Source organism: Helianthus annuus, chromosome 10 (assembly GCF_002127325.2).
Source record: "Helianthus annuus cultivar XRQ/B chromosome 10, HanXRQr2.0-SUNRISE, whole genome shotgun sequence".
Lineage (NCBI taxonomy): Eukaryota > Viridiplantae > Streptophyta > Magnoliopsida > Asterales > Asteraceae > Helianthus > Helianthus annuus.
Genome location: NC_035442.2, coordinates 4,030,687 through 4,051,293, shown reverse-complemented (window position 1 = coordinate 4,051,293; position 20,607 = coordinate 4,030,687). Strand labels below are relative to the sequence as shown.

At 35.8% G+C, this 20,607-nt stretch overlaps 1 protein-coding gene across 2 annotated transcripts; it reads left to right on the top strand.

Annotated features, from left to right (window-relative positions):
- Positions 1-10,164: 10,164 nt before the first annotated feature.
- On the top strand, positions 10,165-13,980 carry LOC110883821 (flowering time control protein FCA). Of its 2 annotated transcripts, none has more exons than XM_022131470.2 (8): positions 10,165-10,340; positions 10,422-10,492; positions 11,192-11,281; positions 11,464-11,564; positions 11,651-11,726; positions 11,813-12,249; positions 13,240-13,415; positions 13,691-13,980. In XM_022131470.2, exons 2-6 carry the CDS (start codon positions 10,426-10,428, stop codon positions 12,073-12,075), a joined length of 597 nt encoding a protein of 198 aa, XP_021987162.1. In that variant the 5' UTR covers positions 10,165-10,340; positions 10,422-10,425; the 3' UTR covers positions 12,076-12,249; positions 13,240-13,415; positions 13,691-13,980. The 2 variants fall into 2 exon arrangements, with proteins under 2 accessions (XP_021987162.1, XP_021987161.1); XM_022131469.2 differs by having other exon boundaries at positions 10,165-10,386.
- Positions 13,981-20,607: the final 6,627 nt, after the last annotated feature.

The window sequence follows — 20,607 nt, the reverse complement described above, 5'->3', positions numbered from 1 at the left end:
TTTGTGTTGAGCACACTATATATGTTTGATAAAACATTTTGTATTTTCATAATAATTTTATGCAAGTAATATATAACCTTGAAGGGTAATGTAAGGGTAAGCGTTTGACTCCAATGTACTAGGGGTGTTTAGAAAAAAATGTAACCAAATTTGATGTTCGGAAGTTAGAACACAAACATATATATGAATTAGGAAAAAAAGTACGTAGGTACAATTTGGTTGAATTTGGTTTATCTGGTTTATATTGTTTCTAATTGAAACTAAACCGAATTGAATTTGGTTTGGTTTGGTTCGTTTTGCATATTCCTAATTTGGTTTGGTTTTTGGTTTGGGGTACAAAATTTTAAAAACCGAATATAACGAACCAAATAAACCATAAACCAAACCGATAAATACCCGTACTATGTACCAGATATCTCAGTTTCGAATACAGCTTTCACTCGTTTTCTTTGTCTGATATCACTCATTTGGATGGCATTGAATCCGTTGATAGATAATAATTTTTTAAATAGGATCTCATAGTTAAAAGTTCTAAAGTAGTTTACTTACTTTACTAAGTTTAATCTTCCAAACACAAAAGTATTATATTTACTTAAAAAACTAAATCATCACCATCATACTCAGTAAATCTCATCAATAGCAAAACTAAGATAGGGTCTGAGGAGGGTATGATGTAGATAACCTTGCCTCTACTCGTTGGAATAGAGCGACTGCTTCCAGTGAGACCCCGGCTCGATAGTAGTTTTGCATCAAGCCTTAGACATAAGACACATAACACTTAGCAATCAGGACAAAGACCGATTGGTGCATGTACCCCCTTGTCTTTCGGCTATCAACGTCACTACAAGATGCATGATTAACCCTCCATAGCTTTTAACATTATTTTCACGAATTTAGTAAAATAACGTTAAAACTAGTGTAATTTCACTTTTGCACTATAAGCACTCACACATATATATTATATGTGCACACTGTAAACGGGCTTACTTCAAAAATTAAATAAATAATAATCTTTTAACTAATAAAGGAAATACTATATTTAGAACTTTTCAGAAAACAATGGTGAAAGTAGATATGTCGATGGTTGTTGGATTATTAAATTGTAATTACAAGTTTCGTCCCTTCATTATTTACCATGTTTTCTTTGTACAACTTGCTTTCTTTATTCCCTTCATTATTTACCAATTACCAATCTCCATCTTTTCTTTGTACAACTTGCTTTCTTTATATTTACATTTTTATTTTCAAATTTTGTTGTTCACAATTTATCAGCCTTTTACTTAGTTATCTTTATTCTTTAACAATGCATTATCATTTTATAGTTATTATATTTTTGAAATGATGAATTCAAAATATTTATTTGACATATTTTGATGATTTGATCATACAAGTTTCAATTTACAATCGACACTTAAACTGTCACCTATAGTATTCTCTGTCATGGGCGGACCCATGTGTATGAGTGGACGGACGGGCACACTCCTTAAAGAAAAATTAGTTTATTTTATAGTCAAAAAATCCGATCGCATCCCTTGAAAATACAATTAAACCCCTTATCGCACCTCTAGAAAATAATTTCTGAGTGTGCTACCGTTCTCTCTGCCATCACTTGAATAATTTTTTTATGAAGATTATGATTATGGACGATAAATATTTAATACTTTTTTCCAAAAAAATAATATTTCTATGTGGAATATGAAGGTGAGAAGATGAAAATGAAAATTGAAGAGAGAAGATTAAAAACAATAATTATAACATAACAAAATAATAATAATAATAATAGATCAAAGAATATTATAACCCAATTGACCAGTATTGCCTTAAAATATGCGTATAATGGGTCGTCGCATATATTATGTTAATGTAACGACGTTTAACATGCGAAACAAATTGTTATAAGGCTCAATCTATTTTGACACAAAAAATGTTTATTTAGATACCTATGACACTTCTATATGACCCGTATAGGATTAACATTAAACAATCAGATCGTCAGTCCTTTTAGACGGATGGTCGTTTACGACACGTATAGAGCTATACGAGTCGTATATGACCTAGATGAAATTTTGTTCAAAAGTTGGCAAAAATGGTGGGTGTTTAGTTATTTTTTTAAATATTAATTTTATATGTTCTGTATTAAATATTTTATCGTATCGTCTGTCTTATTTTATATGTCGTATCGTATATTTTTTTAATATTAATTTTAAACGCTTTTTTGCGTATTATAGTTTATCACTATTTGTCATATCATATTATATCATTACGTTTCGTATATTGTCATATCGTATAGTATCATATGGTGTCGTACTGTATTATATTATATCGTGTCGTATTGTATTGTACATTATACAGTAACCAACCAACCATTCAAAACATTGTAAATAAACATCATAGATGTAAACAAACAAACTGAAACTGCAAATTGAACTAGATAATAAGTCTCCACATACATAACAAAATCCAAATACATAAAAATGTGAAATGCAAAAGATGATAACAAACTACCCTAAACGTGCCCCTGACCCCTGCGGATCCGGACCCCCCCGCCTGTGGACACTGATCATCCGAATATAGTCGGTGTGGTGGCATCGGTAGGGGCTGGCGACCAAGATCATGCGCTCTCTAAATATCCCCCTGGATAACCCATATCGAAAGGTCCTCAATACGGTCGTGTCGGCGGTCTATCCGGCGATATAAGCCTATAACCGTTGTTGTGTCCCCTATAACACCGCCGCGATAGCCGGAGGCAAATCATCGTAAATGTGCTGGGGGTACTGAGGCACCCCCTGTGGTCGCGGCGGTGAGAGCTGAACATCGACCAGAGCATCATCCTCATCCACGGGCTCACCCTGCACCACATAAGGATGTATGACCTCTTAACACTATTGCAGGACAAAAATCTCGTTGTCCCGATATAAGCCGCATACCAAAAAAACGGTGTAGGGACATCTGAAATGTCTATGTCGCCAGACGAAACCTGACCTCGATAAACGGGTGATCCGGCTCATCGTCCTCCTCTAACTAATCGGTCAGCTAATGCGTGAACTCGAATGAGGAGATAAACTCAACAACCAGCTCGAGAAATGTTTGCCGAAACACAAGCCCAAACAACCGATTCCACAAGGTATCATGTCCGATGATATCCCGGGCTCTAGCAGCCTCTTGAACCTCCTCTAATGTCGTCCAATCAACCGCCTTATGTGTGGTAACCTTCATCCGACATAGCTTCTCACAGCGAAGAAGCACACATGAACGCTGCTCAAACTCCAAATATGGGTGGCCGTCTAGAGGGTTAATCGCAGGCCCACGACCATGCCCCCGACCAGGTTGTGCAACATCCATGTGGACTTGTAATAATTTAATAAAATCATAATTAATTAATAAATTTTTAATTTTTTTTACAAATTACTTATATATTAAAAAAATAAAATTTAATAAAATTTTAAAATATATTACCAAATTTGTTATATATTTTAATAAATTAATAACATTTAATAAACTTTTTAGTTAAAAACTTTTTAAACTTTTTAATTTAATATAACTTTTAAGTTATAAAGTTTTTAAAATTTTTTAACAAGTTTATACTTATTTTACTTAATAAACTTTTTAATTTACAGACTTTTATTACCAAGTTTATTGTATATTTTAATAAATTAATTATATTTAATAAACTTTTTAATTTATAAATTTTTTAAATATTATGCCTTGTAAGAATCAACCTAGTAACCCACAATCCAACGAATAAAATCTAAAACAAATTACATATTCATGATCTCGAGATAAAAGAACTACCCTTTCTCGCGAAAAAAAAAAAATGAGAAATGAGACCGCTGATTTGTCAGGGATTTGGATCGTTTGTTTGTGTTTGTTTTGAGTCGTATGGGGTTTAGACTGATGCATATCAACCATATGCGTTCCCCTATACAACTCGTGTAGTTCTATATGAGTCATATAAGGGTTCGTATAAGGCAGATACATATTAGCTAAAATCCTATACGATGCCTCTATACGACTCATATAGAAGTGAAAACAATTTTTTAATTAGGTTTTTGCATTATGTGTCGTATTTTATAATTACGTGTCTTATTGTGACACATTTTATCATTGTGTCGTATTGTGATGATCATTAACAAATACAAGGGATACCACCTCATGAAGGAGACGTGCTCGGTCTGGATGTATCATTAAGGAGGAGAAAGTCTAAACTCTAACTGCCTCCTAATCTTAACAAGTGATCAACCACACCAAACCTATTACAAGCAAGAGTCCTGCCTGAGGCATCTCCATCCAATGTTCACAGGGTGCAAATCCCACTCCTTTAAAATGTTTGTTGTGAAGTTGGCGGTTATAGTCTCCCGGTATATCACTATCAAAAATTTGCCTCCAAATTTCTTTGTTAACCTTCAACTCCTCTACCGGTTCTTCCCAAATAAAACTAAATTATCTTTGATTCATCCCTAAACCCACAACTGTCGCCCTAAACCCACGATGACCATCCGACTTGACATCCTTTATTTTTTAAATGAAGGGATGAAATAGTTTTGGAATTTGATATTTAAAACGACAATATCGTTCATCGATTCCCCCTGGATTAACGGAAACCCTTGGTGCTCGCATGGCTCGCTTTTTCTAAAGTCATTGAACGACTGTGTCACATTACTGACTTTTAAGACATTATAACTGTACTTGGTATTATAGAGTCTTGCGATGGTACATAAGAATTGTAAGGGAGGGTCGCTCATGCTTTGTTCTGAATGCGCAAATGAGCTATGTCTAGCGGCGTCATCTCTCCTTTATTCTTAGACCTTGAATGTTGGATGCCCGTTAGTTTTTGTTGTACGGTAAGCGATATTTTGTCATTTTTGAGTAAAGTACACGGATGGTTCCTGTGGTCTAACAAAATTTTGGATTTGGTTCCTCGTTTTTCAAAGGAAATGGCTGGTCCATATGGTTTGCACTTTGTAACACATTTAGTCTCCAACCAACAAATCTAAAGGTTTTAGCGTGTCCAACTTATGGACTATATGCGTCACAAAGTATAAACCACAGAGACCATCCATGTACTTTTGGAAAATGTTGGGAACTAAATGCGTTACAAAGTGTAAACCACAAGGACCATATGTGTACTTTTTGAAAGCTAGGGACCAAATCTAAACTTTTGATAAACCACAGGGACCATACTTGTACTTTACTCATTTTTTTATAGAATATAATGTTTGAAGTAGAACTGTCTACTCGTATTTCTACAAATAGAGCCTATTTGTGTGCATTAAATTTAAACAACTTATCGTCTATGATGTATGTATATTTAGTGGGTGTTTGGATTAACTTATTTTGGAAATACTTTTGACTTACTAACTTCTTAGAAGTTAAAAGGAATCCTAAACACTCTCTAAGAATGACTTTTATGGCTAAAAGGAATCCCAAACACCCCTGAGAAGGACTTTTATGGCTTGAAATGACTTGAAGAAGGAGAAATTAAGAAGTAAGAAATTCTAACTTCTCACTTATGACTTCTTAGAAGTTATAAGTCAGAAGTTAACAGGAATCCTTGACACCCCTTATATTGTATGATGTAAAGCACGCCCGTTATTATTCAATAAAAAAATTACAAAGATAATAACCTAACTAAATCATTATTGTATTTAAGCTAAACATAATTACAATAAATTCCATTAATACAACAAATACTAGAACCTTGTATGTGATTCACTGACTCGGGCTTAAAATGCTGGGTCAGACAACCCATGATAATAGATTTGGGCCTAGTAATTAGGTTAACAATTTTTCGTTGTATACATGGGCTTTTCCATTTAACATCAAAAAAGGTTATTATGATTCACAAATCCAATAATAACAGACATTAAAACAAAATGGTTTAACCCAAACATCTATCTATATATAATCAAAAATTTAGTTGCATGTTCTGTTTTAAAGTCAAAATTTATGATGTTATAAATTCAACACTTAAAACAATATTGATTAAAAAATATATTCCAAAATCATAATATAAAATTTACTATATATTCCAAAATCATAACTCCGCCTCCATCGATGATAAACTCACCGCCCACCTCTGTTGTTCGCGATCCATCTTCCTCTTTACTTCTCCTTCTTCTTCGTTCCCCAATATCAAAAAGCTCGGCACTCACCGTCGCCCGTCCGCCCGCCGCCCGTCGCCCGCCGCCCAGCCCAACCATCTCGCCTCAAAGAGGTAAACTACTAATTTGAAATACTTTGAACTTTGAAATTGTTTGAATCTAGAAACTCCATTCCTGCTCCCGGTATTCCCCAAATTCCTCCATTAATCTTCTCAATTTCATTCTCCAATTAATATTATGTTTCTCCCCGATTTTGCAGACGCGAACCAGGTTTTGGTCTCCTCTCTCGCCGATGAATCCCCCATGGTTAAGCAAGCGTCCATGGCGTCTCTCAAATCTCTCGCTCCACTGTAAGTATTTGTGTTGTTTATACGCATATGCAAGACTTGATTGATTTGGTAAATTGGTGACTTGAGATTGAGACTGTGATGGAATTGCAGGAACAAAATCATAAGTCCGACTCCATCCACCTTATTCCTTTTAATTAGGGTTTTGAACATGGAAAAGGTTTTTTTGTAATTTCACATTGAAGTCTAACTTTCTGTTTTTCAATAATTGCCTTTACATTCCATTTTTGGTTATTCTAATTTGCTGTTTTACGATTCTGCTTTATGTTTTTTTTTATTTGTTGTTCATGATGAAGGTTTTTTTTGTATATCAGTATTCGATTTAATCCCTATCAATGTTCTTAATCCAATCCTGGTTTGAATGTTGATAACTATTTAGTGTTTTGTTTTGTGAGAATTTACAAGAATAGGTTTTCTACTGATATTGGTTTAATTATACAACCATACAACTATGGCTGAAATTCTGGCGTATTTCACGCAACCATCGATACCGGTTTCGAAATCGACATGGACATCCAATATTAGCTCCGAAGATATGCTGTCCGAAGTTCTGTTGTATTTCACGCAACCATCAATACCGGAGAGGACGGAGCGTATCTGGTATCAATACCGGAGAAGACGGAGCGTATCTGGTACTTATTCAGCCTTCTACGTAACGGACACGGTTGGAAACCCGGTATTGCTTGGACATTATTGCTTGATAATGGAGCTGGTTTTAATTATACAACTTAATGTGGTTATGGTGTTTTTTTGGGGCGTTTTGTGGTTTTAGATTATTGCATTGCTGCTTGATAATGGAGCTGATGTTAATTCTAAGAATTTTTAAGGTCAGGTAATCATTCTTCGGTTTCGAAATCGACATGGGCATCCAATATTAGCTCCGAAGATATGCTGACCGAAGTTCTGTCGTATTTCAAGCAACCATCAATACCGGAGAAGACGGAGCATAACTGGTACTTATCCAGCCTTCATAGTTCATATTATCGTACATTTTTTTAAAAAATTATGAAACAGTTTTTCCTTATTTTGCTAAAATTGGTTTTCTTCCCAGTTTTTTTGAATTACCCAAACGATTTTTAAATAAAATTTTAACCAACTAACTCATCCATTTTATTTAATAATATAGATTTATGCATATCTAGACTTCTCATATTCAGATTCCATAACATCAAAATAAATGTTGTCGTCATTTATCATTATTAGTCAATTATGAAAGAGTACCAGAGGGTTTTGAGGTAATGAATATGAAGGTTGTGAACACCCCCTTTGCCGATCAATGCAATAACCTTTGGCAATTCAATTATTAATCCTTTTTACTACTCAAATAATGGCCATTTAAGGCAGAACGGTTATCACTTGAGAGGTCACATAATAATTACTAACAAATCAAGAATCTAGAGAAATAAAAGATATTAATTTTCATGTCATCGTTAACTATTCTATAACATTTTTCATTTAAACTTTCATTAAAATAAAAACTGCCACAGGTCATCCCAAGAGCCTACGTATCATGTGTCTATAAATACACAACTACATTCAAGCATGCTCCCTTTCATTATGCAACCTGGGACTACATATCGGAAGACACCTGCCAACATGAAGAAAATCACTGCTGTCGCTAACTGTTCAGAAAGTTTGTCTACTCTTGAAGACATATTACGCCATGGTCGAGAAAATAAGCAACACACGGTATCACATCTTTCTATAATTTCGATTGTTTCCCCCGACATCATTATTGTCCATACATAAAAGATGTTCCTTCTAATCCATGCAGAGTGCTGAGTTCAATTGTCGTGTGGTGATTAAAGGCGTACGTAATAGCAAGGAGTGGTTCAGACTTATGTGTGGAGGAGGAAAATGCATGAAAGGTGTAGCGGCTGATCACGGGGAGCTCTGGTGTGCTGGCTGTGAAAACCCAGTTATCACTACTAGAAAACTAGGCAATTCCGACCAAATTTTGCGACTAACATTAGACGGTCGCAAAATTAGCGACAGATTTGTGACTAAACCCAAAACAATCGCAAAATTAACGACCAATCCAGATTCGATCGCAAAACGGTCGCAAATTTAGTGACCGTGTTTTTGTGGTCGGAAAACAATCGCAAATACGAGAAAAATAAAAAATAGCAAAAGTTACGACCGTTTAAAGCAATCGCAAACAAAAAAACAAAGGTTGCGACCGTATAAAACGGTCACAAATACGAGAAATATATAAAAAACAAAAGTTGCGACCGTTTAAAGCGGTTGCGGATACAAGAAAAAATAGAAAAAGAAAAATTAAGTAAGATGTGGGTTAAAACTGCAAAGAGCCATAAGTTCTGGGTTAAAACTGCAAATAGCCATAAGTTTAGAAGCTTCAATCAAAACAGATCTGCAGATCTGGACTTTTGTATCTCGGTCAACTTATACACTTGTATGAGCCTGAAGTTGAACACTACACTTGTATGGTGGATCTTTTAGGTCAAGCGGGTCAAAAGTTATATGAACTAGAACCATCTGCAGCTGGACCTTATGTTTTGATGTCAAAAACCTGGTCAAAAGCAACCTGGTCAATCTTGACTGCAAGTTTGTTTAATGGGTCAGGTTAATCGTCAAACGGGTCACTTGACTGCAAGTTTGTTTAATGGGTCAGTTTGTCAAATGTTGCAGTTTGCACATGAGTTAATGCACTCTCCAAATGGGTCTGTTTGTCAAAATTAGTTTTGGCTGTAAGTTTGTCAAATGGGTCAAATGTCACTTATTGGTAATTAACTGCAAGTTCACAATCATCATCTGGGTCAGATTGTTATGGCAGTAGGTTTCGGCAAATGGGTCACTTTGTACATCATTCCATTAACTTCATCAAAAAGTTACATCAGTTAATAGATACTATGAAGCCACTCCTTTTTATCCATTAATTAGTCATCATTAAACTAGTTAACTAGTATAAAAAGTTGAATAGATGATTGTAGTATCAATCAATAATGACACTTAAAAAAATAAAGTTTTTTTACCCTGATATCCTATGTTGATAATGTAATTAAGTTAACAACTGTTGACATTAATATTTATTTTACTAGTTATTAGTTAATATAATGAGTTAAACGGGTTTCAACGATTTTTAACTCAATATATTAGTTTCGAGTAAAAAACGAGCCGAAATAGAGTTTTTAATCAGTTTTAGTGAAATAAATAGGTTAGATGGAATGTAATTTTAATCTTATACAACAAATTCATGTAATTGTTATGATATTTTCAAACTCGACTTCTGTAATTAGTAGATGAAATAACTTGCACTTAAATACGGATTTACTTTTTAATAATTAGTGCTGTAGCCATATCAAATCGGTTAGCAGACAATTGTGAGCCATTGATGACTTGTTTGTAACTTTCATCTCCACAACGTCCACAAACCGTTCATTTGCTTAATTTACTTAAAATGTAAGGAATCATTTTACAAAAATTAAAGATCCCTCTTTTTTCTTTCAAAAACTTGTTCATTTGCTTAATAAGTCAAATTACGAGTTCCTTAAAGAATATTTGTTCATTTGCTTAATAAGTCAAATTACCAGTTCCTTAAAGAATATTTCTTTCACGTTTTAAATTTTTGTTTAAAGCCTTGATTTCCATTATAAATAACCCCTATAAAAACAATGTGGGATTTTATAAGTTAGACTTTGGTACAGGTAATTCCCCCAATCTCTTTAAAATATAGATAACCCTTTAAAATTTTCATATCCCGCTCCTAATTCCCCCAATCTCTCTCTCTCTCTCTCAAAACCCTAGATAGGCGAATGGGCGATTCCCCAATCGTTCCTCCGCATTACCAAAGATTCACCAGGTGTTCTGCATAAAACCTAGATCGACGACTCCTTAATCGTTCCTCTAACCAATTTCTGTCACACTATTGCTGGTACATTGAAGTTGTTCTCGATTTCACGTCGTTTCACGGATCTAAGGTATTTGAAGGTTAATTTGATTCTATTTTTTGTAGTATCATGGCACGTAGTACAGCAGATGCCGGCAGATGTCGTGGTTTTGTGGCAGGATGCGGCAGAGGGCAAGGTGTGGTCTCTTATTCTCCCTAATTTTGCCCTAATTTCTTCCTTGAACCTTAATCTGTATATTTTTCCCTTCGATTTTGTTCATTGTTTAGATTCATCGTTCGACTCGCGTTGTGTTGACGGAATTTGTATCAGCTTTGAATACATTATTATTATTATTATTATTATTATTATTATTATTATTATTATTATTTTGTTGCTGTGGATTTATTATTTTGTTAAGAATAAGAATTGGTCGTCTTATACATTATTATTATTATTTTGTTAAGAATAAGAATTGGTCGTCTTAACCTTCGTTAGTTAAGTTATGAATTACACAATGATATAGGAAGAAGAGGATGTTGGTTATATACTAGACGAACTGCAACAACACTTGCATCAGCTTTGAATGCATTTATATATAGGAAGAACATGGTTATATACTAGACTAATGATATTGCTTACTGTATATTGATTCCTTATAGACATCAACTCAAATGTTTTATCCTGTTGTGGCCAATTAAGCTTGGTCCAATTATGATATTGAGTTGTCCTACTTTTGTCTTTGTATTATGCTAAAATGTCTGTCATTGATCAGCAGCATGAACCGTGCTATCATGTATTATGCTATATAATAGCCAATATGATCATCAGCCTTAAACTGTTTTCTCTGTATTTAGCATATTACTAACTAGTACTTTTATGTAATCGTTTGTGGCAGGAGGCGGCAGGGGGCAAGGTGTGGTCACTGAAAAGAACATGGCAGCAACAAGAGAACTGGGCAACAACAAGAGAACAGGGCAGCAACAAGGTATGTAAGCGTGTAATTAGAGTTCTTTTTTAATTGCCTATTAACGTGTAAGTGATTTGTGCTATAATAGTAAGATTTTATCATAAGTATGTTAGATAGTTATGAGCTTTATTCTTGTTAATCGTTAATTGACGGAATGTGTAACCCAATGCGGGAAATGATGAAATTGATAAACTTCACAGATCAATATGGTGGAGGCAGTTTTGCGAAGAAAAAACTATCTGTAGGCAGTGTTACCAAACTTTCTGTTAGTTCTGTTCCAAAAACCGTCACTAAAGAGGATGTAATTTTTTCATATTAAATTCTTTTTTTATTTGTTTTCTGTTAGTAATCATGCAAATTCTTAATTTTTTATTTGTTTTCTGTTAGATCCGGCATGCTTTTGACGAACATGGACAAGTTGAGGTTGCTTTGGTAAAAAATAAGAGAACAGGGCAGCAACAAGGTATGTTGACATAAAATAACTAATTCCTAAGCATCAAAATCAACAAATCATATTTGCTGAATCTCACACTTGGCTTTTTATTGTAGATATCATGGGACGTACTACGACAAATATCAGCAAGGGTCGTGGCCAAGGTGTTGATCGAAGTAGTGGTGAGCAAGGTCGTAGTCAAGGAAGTGTTCTAGGTAGTAGTGATACCGTTGGACTAAAGTCAAATCAGCAGCATACTTTGATGTCTTCTCCCATTGAGGAGGGTAGTGATGGTGATGGTGATGATGTGTCTTCGTGTTGCTTCTACAAAGCGGGGAGGCTCTTCCCAAGTCCAAGTACCCGAACCAGTGAACCGTGAGTGGACCTATATTATAGATGGAGAGTAAGTACACATACATTAATATTGAATTAGAAGGGTGAGAACGTTGAGAACGTTGATTTGGAGGATGTTGATTTGGAGGGTGTTGAATTAGAAGGGAATGTACAAGAAAAAAAATCGGCATGGGTTGACGATAGGGCACATGAGACTTGGGTAAGTTTCTTCACTTGATGTATGATTTGATAATTAATATGAAGATTTTATTGTTTATGTGGGCCAATATCACCAATAATATCGATTCCGCTATTCTGGACCGTCATTATACACGAGGGCTGCTAATCGCTATCCCACCGCTATTGACTGCATAGTTTATAGGCTTAATAGAAATAAAAAAAAGAGAGATTGATAGATATGTTTTGAAGTGTATGAGATTGATAGATATGTTTCTTGCCATTATAGTATTTCCATTTTCTAGATACTAACCGACTGTACCTAACGGTATGCACCCTACATACCTACTCTTAGTGTTAACGATTCAGTTTTCATGATTTGCTTGACTGTAGTTTTACTGTTAACATCACATCAAAACCATGTGCTGTTTGCAACAATATGAAAGGGTGTTTGGATTTATATTTTGAAACTGATTATTGCACCATTAAGGACTAGTTAATGTATAATCGGAATCTGGTATTTGGATTTATATTTTGAAACTGGTTATTTCTTACATCTTCTTATGTGAGCCTCCGAATCTGGTTATCTTGACCCCTAAATAATCAGAAAACCGTGATTACCCCAATTACCCCAATTAGTTACAACTGATGAAATGTACATCCAAACCCTCTCCGTGTTTATTTATAGAGGTTACACATTATTCCCCTTGAATGGGTTAATAGGCTGATCTTGTTTAAGAAAGCACATACTTCAGATATAATCTTGCGGTGGGTGGGATTATGTAACCCCATCCATATCCATATTCCTGGAGATTTTGTTCAGATTAGAAAATTTGTTTAGTTTAGTTATATCGGATGCCATTTTTTTGTCAACATACCTTGTTGCTGATTAAGACTATAATTAAGTATTTTGTTATAACTTCAAATATTTGGTGTTATTTTTATGAATAATAAAAAATTACATATCAATTTTATTGTATCTATATTATTGGTTCGCTAGTGCAAAGTATGTTAAATTAGGTTGTATTTGTAGGTGAAATATGAGGGTATCATTTGGAGAAGTATGGGGAGGAAAGTAGCCAACACCCAGAACTTGACAAAGAACTGTGGTACCGAGCTTCCGGGGGAAAGAAGAGAGGCAAAGTATATGGGTTAAGCAATCTTAAGCATGATTTTAACGTTCAGCATCAAGGTAAACAAGACCAAGAGGTATGTTTATTCTTTTAAGTTGTTTGGTTCAAACATGTTTAAACTCAAATATTGACATTATTTTTTCATGCATTCACTTCTCAGTCAATAATAGTTAATAATATGTTAACTTTTGTATGGATATTATTGAAAAATAGGCTATTTGACCTTAGAAGTCAAGCTGATTTTTTTTTCTCTTTATTCTATAATTGTATAAGCAGCTAATAAGTTTCGTAAATTGTATAAATTGTGATAATGCTGGCCATTAATATTTCACTTTGTATTGGTTTTATTAGATTGAAAGATTGAACGTGATTATCCAAGATATAGTGAAGATATAGTGAAAGAAAATGAAGAAGAAAAAGAAAGGTTGAACGATATTATTGCGGACTTGGTGGTGGAAAAAGAGAAAGATAAGGCGGAGAAAGAGGCTATGAATGAGATGATAGCAAACATTGAAGTGATGCTAAAAGCTAGGTTTCAAAACGTATAAACACTTTGTTTTGAATATGTATTTTGTTATGATAACTTTGGTATTTGATGTTTCAAGTGGGATGTTTTATATAATTGTGAAAATTTGATAATATGTGAAATTTAAAATTGACATTATATGCATGTTAAAATAGAAAATAGATAAAAATAATTTTTAAAAAATAAATAGAAATTGCGACCGCAAAAATGGTCCCAATTTTTCAAAAGAGAGGCGGTCGGAAAACAGTCGCAATTAGTAAAAGACAGGCGGTCGGAAAACGATCGCAGTTTGTAAAAGGCATGCGGTCGCAATACGGTCGCATCAAGACCGTCGCAACCGAAGTCCCACAAAACCAGGAACAGTCGCAATATTTGTGACCATTATTAAAGTCGCAAAACCCGAGTCGCAAAAGATAGTAGCAGTCGCGACTTAGTCGGAATAGAGCAATTGCGACGGGTGTTTTTCCGATTGTAGTTCCGGTCGAAAAATGGTCACAACAGGGCAATTGCGACCGGTTTGCGACCAAAATTGCAGTCGGAAAAACCTAGTTTTCTAGTAGTGTATGTTTCCCCGAGCAAGGTTTGGTTTTGGTATTCTATGGTTATCTGCGTTGGCAAACGCCTTTATACACTTTGACATCTGAAAAAAAAACTTTCAACAGGTTCCATCTTGAACTTGATGTGCTCGATTCCACGGCAAGTGTGGTCATCATGTGCTTCGATGACACTGCACAGATTCTAACAAACACCACTGCTCAGTCTATACTCAATGTGGAATCGGGTCTCTCGCATATCTTCACCGTTTATTCCGAAAGCATCCAGGATAGCTTCACTCCAGTCATGATACAGAACTCTAACGGTAGCATCTCAACGCTCCCAAACTGCTTGCACTCACTTGTGGGCACCACCCGAACCATCCAAGTTGACACATCCACATACTACAATCATGGAACCTTTGAGAGCTTCAACTGCAAGCGTGTATTCCCAGACGAAACCAGTTGTCAACCCGTTGGATCTACCAGTCCTACTCCCATGACTAGGATGGGTAAAGGGGTGATGACAATACCAACACCAGTTAAGCTCAAAGAAACAAACAGAAAGTACATGTAAGTTTCTATATATCCTTTTTACTTACCAAATTCAATGAACCACATAACTACATCTCCATTTGTGTCGTGTTTAAGCAAATGTTCAAAATTGAATATTATATGATACAAACATCATGTTTATTTCTTTATGACTCGCTATACAACTGTTACTTATTAAATGGAAAAAATATGAAATAAAACCCATAAAGTTTTATAACTAGCATTGTAATAATACACTGTTCCAACATTATAAAATAATATTTTTATTGTAACATTGAAAAAAAAGGGACAAACCTAAGCTCTCACGAAACCACGGAATGCAAGGGTGGAAAATTGACCAGTATGTAGACCATTTCCGTCCGAATGACCAACGTTAATTTGGACAGAACCATTTCCGTCCGAATGACCAACTGCAAAAATAGAAACGATCGACACCATTGGTTTTGATATGTGCTTTTTCGATTTAAGAATACATACGAGCCCACCACTAGATTCCCACATTCCGTAAGGTTACCTTTCTTTATATCGATTATGATGAAATTTGTAGTGAATTTATTTACGCTTCTTTGTTCGTTTGGATATTTAAGTTTAATCATTGGTTCATGCTTTTTCCCCTATTTATACATGCCAAGTAGTTGCCTAACATTTCCTTTCCTTCTTTCACAGCCCTACTTATGCAGGTTCTGATTCAGATGGTTCTGTGGATAGCGCTCCATGTGAAAGGTATGTTTTTAGCCTATAAGCATATACGTTTTACACATCATATCCATTTGTGTTGTGTCACTACTTGAACAAAGTTACATTCTATCAATTTTTTTGTACAAAATAATGGCGTACGAGCTACTAATATATACGTCATCCAAGTTAAAGTTCTTCCTAACATTTCCTTTCTTTATTTCACAGCCCTACTTATGAAGCTTCTTATTCAGATGGTTCTGTGGGTAGCGCACCAGGTGAAAGGTATATATTTTGCCTATAAGCATATAGATATTTGATTTGACTAGCTCATACCCGTTGCTTATGTTTCCTTCCTTAAACCTGTTGTAGACAAGAAACTACTAAGGAGAACGTCGACTACATAGCCATGCATTAGCGGCAGAAGATTTCGTGAATTATTGAATAAAACCGGGAGCTTCATGAACTCCTTTTAAGTTTTTTTCGCTGTGATGTATGTTTTTAGACTTGCCATACATGTTTGCTCTTAAACAGATTACGCAACAAATTTTCCTATTCTATGCACGCCTTAATTTTTTTGTGGCCGGCTCATGGTACATGCTCTTATCACGTTTTGTATGGCTTCTCTTACATTGTCTTTCTACTAATTAACTTTTATCCATACATAAACATTTTCCCCAAACGCACAGCAAAAAGGACGCTAAATATTGGTCATGCCGTGCATCGCACGGGCCTGCCCTCTAGTTCAAATAAAAGTTAACCGAATATAAAACGTTCAAACAAAAACATCAGTTATTGAATATGGTGACGATTTCAAAATGATATAATCCTACAAAATGTCATGTTGTAATTTTAGTATTTAAACCCAATCTTCATCTTCCTTTCTATAATATAATCAAACAATTGATTTAATCAGGTAGTATTGGAAATTAGACTTTCTTTAATATAATCAAACAATGGATTTAATAAGAAGAATTATTTTATTACTCTTTGAAGAGGTATGGTCCCAATTCCCTACCTACATGGCAGGGACCACACCACTTTTTGAGCATACATGGCGCCCACATCAGCAAAGCAATCCAGAAGCTTCTAGAAACTTCTGGAAGACGCCGAGGTGGCACCAAAGATGCTCCATCCGACCAAAGGACAACACGTGTCACCAGTAGCAGGACGACACATAGGCCTGCGACAAATCAGGGGGCAGAGCTGACAACGCCAATACAAGGTTTCCAGCATGGACAAACGTAAGCGCGCCACGTGTACCACTATACTGGCTATGGCAGAGCAGACCAAGAGGATATTCCCCTTGGTCAGACAACTGGCGCGCAACCACAGCTGGCACAGCTGCTCCTCCCTTCTTCACACTCCGGCTATAAATAGGACCCTTCATCATTCAGGTTCAGCATCTTGGCTCTATATACTCACACACTTAACACACACTCTTTATTTTCTCTCAGAGCAGTACTTATTCTTACGCCGGAGCCTGGTTAAGAGGGAAACCCCCCATCTCCCCCTCTTAACGAGACTAACGGTGTTACTGTTTTGCAGGATCTGAGCCATTCCCGCGAGTAGGAAAAGAGGTTGAACCCACAGAAGAAATAACCCCACCGATTAACCTTAGTGTTAACCGGTGTTTCATCACTCTTATATATAGGTAGACTAGAATAAGGAAACCAAATAATAATAAAACAAAACTAACATATATCCTAAATCTTTCTACTAAATTAAACTAAACCATTTAGCATCCTTCAACTTTTGAGTATAGCAAGATTAGTCCCAACAATCATCCCTTAATCTTTTCAAACACTTTTCGTCAAATTAGAGTTGGTTCATTGTCCTCATATCGGATAAGGTTGGTTTCCTCCTTTTTCTTCCACTTTGGATACTCCAATATGTAATGGTCGGGGTCATTGCACATGTAACACATGACGTGGCTTTTGTCCCGTTGTACTCGACGATCTCCTTCAACTCTCCCAGATCCCCGACCTCTACCTCGGCCTCGGCCTCGGCCTTGTCCAAGATCCTCTCGACTCAAGTTCTCACAATCACAATGCTCACATCCGTGCTTCTTTTCCTTTGCTTTTTCATTTGATTTTGTAAACAAAAGTTAGTTTAGATTTGCGGATTGAGTCTCCTCCTCATCCTTGATCCTTTCTTCAAAAGCTTTAAGCCGACCCATGATGTCATAATAGCCGATGATCTTCAAGTCAACTACATGTTCTATTGAATCCACCATATGAATGAACCGCTTTGGCAATCCGTTGAGGAACTTCTTGACTAATGTGTTTTCTTTTATAACCGAGCCAAGTGATGCAGCTCGTGAGGTATACCCGGAAAACTTATTAGCAAACTCGTCTATGGCACTTTGATCCTTCATTTTCAAATTTTCAAACTCTGCCATTAAAGTTTGAAGTCTTGCCTCTGTGATCGGATTTTCCCCAAGATGGCGGGTCTTTAGAACATTGCACATGTCCTTTTCTATTTTGAGATTTCCAACTTGCAAAATCAGCTCTTCGGGTATAGCTTGAAACATGAGAGCAATTGAAATATTTTTCTTATCGGCATTCACACCCATACTCGGTTCGATTTGCTCCCACACCTGTGAACATTGAAATAACCCTCATCCTCATAGCCCACACCGTGTAGTTTGTTGAAGATAACATCGAACATTAAAGAGCCATAATGTTGTTCTCCTTAACGGTAACCAACGCCTGATTACCCGGTTGAGCCACACTTGCTTGATGATAACAAGCCTCCCAAATTGATGAACCGCTCTGATTCAAATTGTTGAGAATTAAGTCTTCTTCAATATAATCAACCAATAGATTTGACAAGAAAAAAACTATTTGATTAAAATTGAAGGAACATAAACCCTAAACTATAATTCCTATATATACTAAACAAACCTTTATGTTTGCATGTTTCACATAAGCATGTAGAAATTCAAATATTGCATGTAGGCTCGTGTGATTTCAAATAGTTTCACATAATGAATGATATAGTCATGTTGACCTAAATAATGAGAAATGAAAGAGTATAAATTTAGTTTGTTCTCGATTGTTGTTAAGTGTTTTAGATTGTGGGAGACGTGATTCATGTAATCGAATTTGAAACTAGTAATGATCAAATGTAAAACACATTGAAATTGATGTAACATAAAAGAGATCTTGATTCGTAAATGTAACACCTCGAAATTTTGTGTCCAATGATGTGTTAACACGTGTCATTTGATTACACGTGGCATTGATATTAAATAAAGGACTAACATTGACAAACCTTGAATGTATGTAAATTCGAGGGTTATAAATATCAAGCAAGGGTAAATATACTGTATAGTAACCCTAAGTAGTGCTTGTACCCTCAAACGAATAAATCATGGATCGTACGGAAGCGAAACGCGAAAGAAAGTGAGAGATTACAAGCTACAGGGGTTAACTGTGTCAACATGTTTAATTATACCTCTGAGTGACCCTTTAACGCTCCCGAGGCTTTGTAACAGTATTATACGCTCACTAGAACATACTGTATAAATTCCGCGAAGTTCCGTTTTAAAACGAGAAAGTTATGATCGAATTCGTATGAGAAGGGTTAAAAGCGTCAACAATGAAAGTTAAGGCTTTCAGAATAATTAATAAACTAACCAGGGACTTAACTAAGCGGGTAAATAACACGAGGTCCTTAGTTGTAATTAACCGAGGGCCAAACCGCAAAGTTACCCCTTCAAACCCGAAAGGTCAGGTTAATAATTACGAAAGATTTCGTTATTAATTACCAGGATTTCGTAATGATTATAAAAGATTTTAAAAACTTGAAAATCAAGCCTCTCGCGACCCGCGTTGTGTTTTGGGTTAAGTGGAGGCGGGCCGCGAGCCACCTCCTTTACGCGCCTGAAGTTTGAATCTCAGGCGACCCGCGTACAAATGCATGGAAACTCCCATGCGGGCCGCATTGGACGCCCAGATGCAGAAAGTTTGTATTTTCTTGCCTTTGGAGCTTGTGAATGATCAAAACGCCAATAAAAGAGGCATGGGCCCCCCCTACTCGACCCATAACCCGCTAGGACACATGCCAACCATGCATGATCAGTTGTAGGGTGTTGTGTGATGATCTTGGACCTTGACTTTGGCTATAAATAGCATACTTGTGTTCATAACTTTCATCACAACACAACAACACTTCTCTGGTCATTCTAAAGGCTCTCAAGTGTTCTTCATTGCTCTCTAAGCAAGTCTTAACTTCTGTAAGTTCATTAGATCCCTTGTAGTTCAATTTATGCTTAGAAAATCACTAGAAACCAAACCGTCGTAAATACGGTTTGACTTTAAAATAAATCCGAGATGGTTCAGTCTTATGACGAATCAAAGGTAGTTATGAGTTGGTACTAATGTGGGTAATAAACCTCTAAAAGGGTTCCCTCTGATCACCGCTCTAACTATGTCAAATGTCGAGTCAAACGTGCACTTAAAAAGTCAACAGAAAGCTATTTTGCCGTTTTATACATAATCTGTAATGTATATGTTATAAAACCAGTTTTGACACTCATAAAACATGATATTAAGTATATAAACTTGTTTACGCTCGTTTGAATCGACCATTTGCTATATTGACCCGGTTCGGAGCCGAATGTCGCAAAAGTTTGACTTTTGCTTTGACTTCAGTTCTGACCCGTTTTAGTGAGGTATAGATATGCCTTAGGACTCTCTTAGGACCAGGTTACATGATGGTATAGACCTCTGTGATCGGTTCATGAATTGTCCGAGTCTTTTACGCATTTCCGTTAATCGCCTAAAAGTTGACCGTAACGGCCTTTTAAAAATAAAACGAGTATTTCGGACACGTGAATGGACCATAACCTTGCTTACTAAATTATAAGCATGTCCTTAAAGTTTCACGTCAATCCGAGGTCTAGAATGAGAGTTATGCTAAATAGCGCAATTAAAGTAAACTTTTGTAATAAACGGCGCAATTAGCATAACACC

Coding starts and splice junctions, on each gene's coding strand:
- LOC110883821 (XM_022131470.2), top strand. CDS start 10,426: ATGGCACGTAGTACAGCAGATGCCGGCAGATGTCGTGGTTTTGTGGCA. Junction 10,493..11,191: donor AGGATGCGGCAGAGGGCAAG/GTGTGGTCTCTT, acceptor CGTTTGTGGCAG/GAGGCGGCAGGGGGCAAGGT. Junction 11,282..11,463: donor GAGAACAGGGCAGCAACAAG/GTATGTAAGCGT, acceptor TAAACTTCACAG/ATCAATATGGTGGAGGCAGT.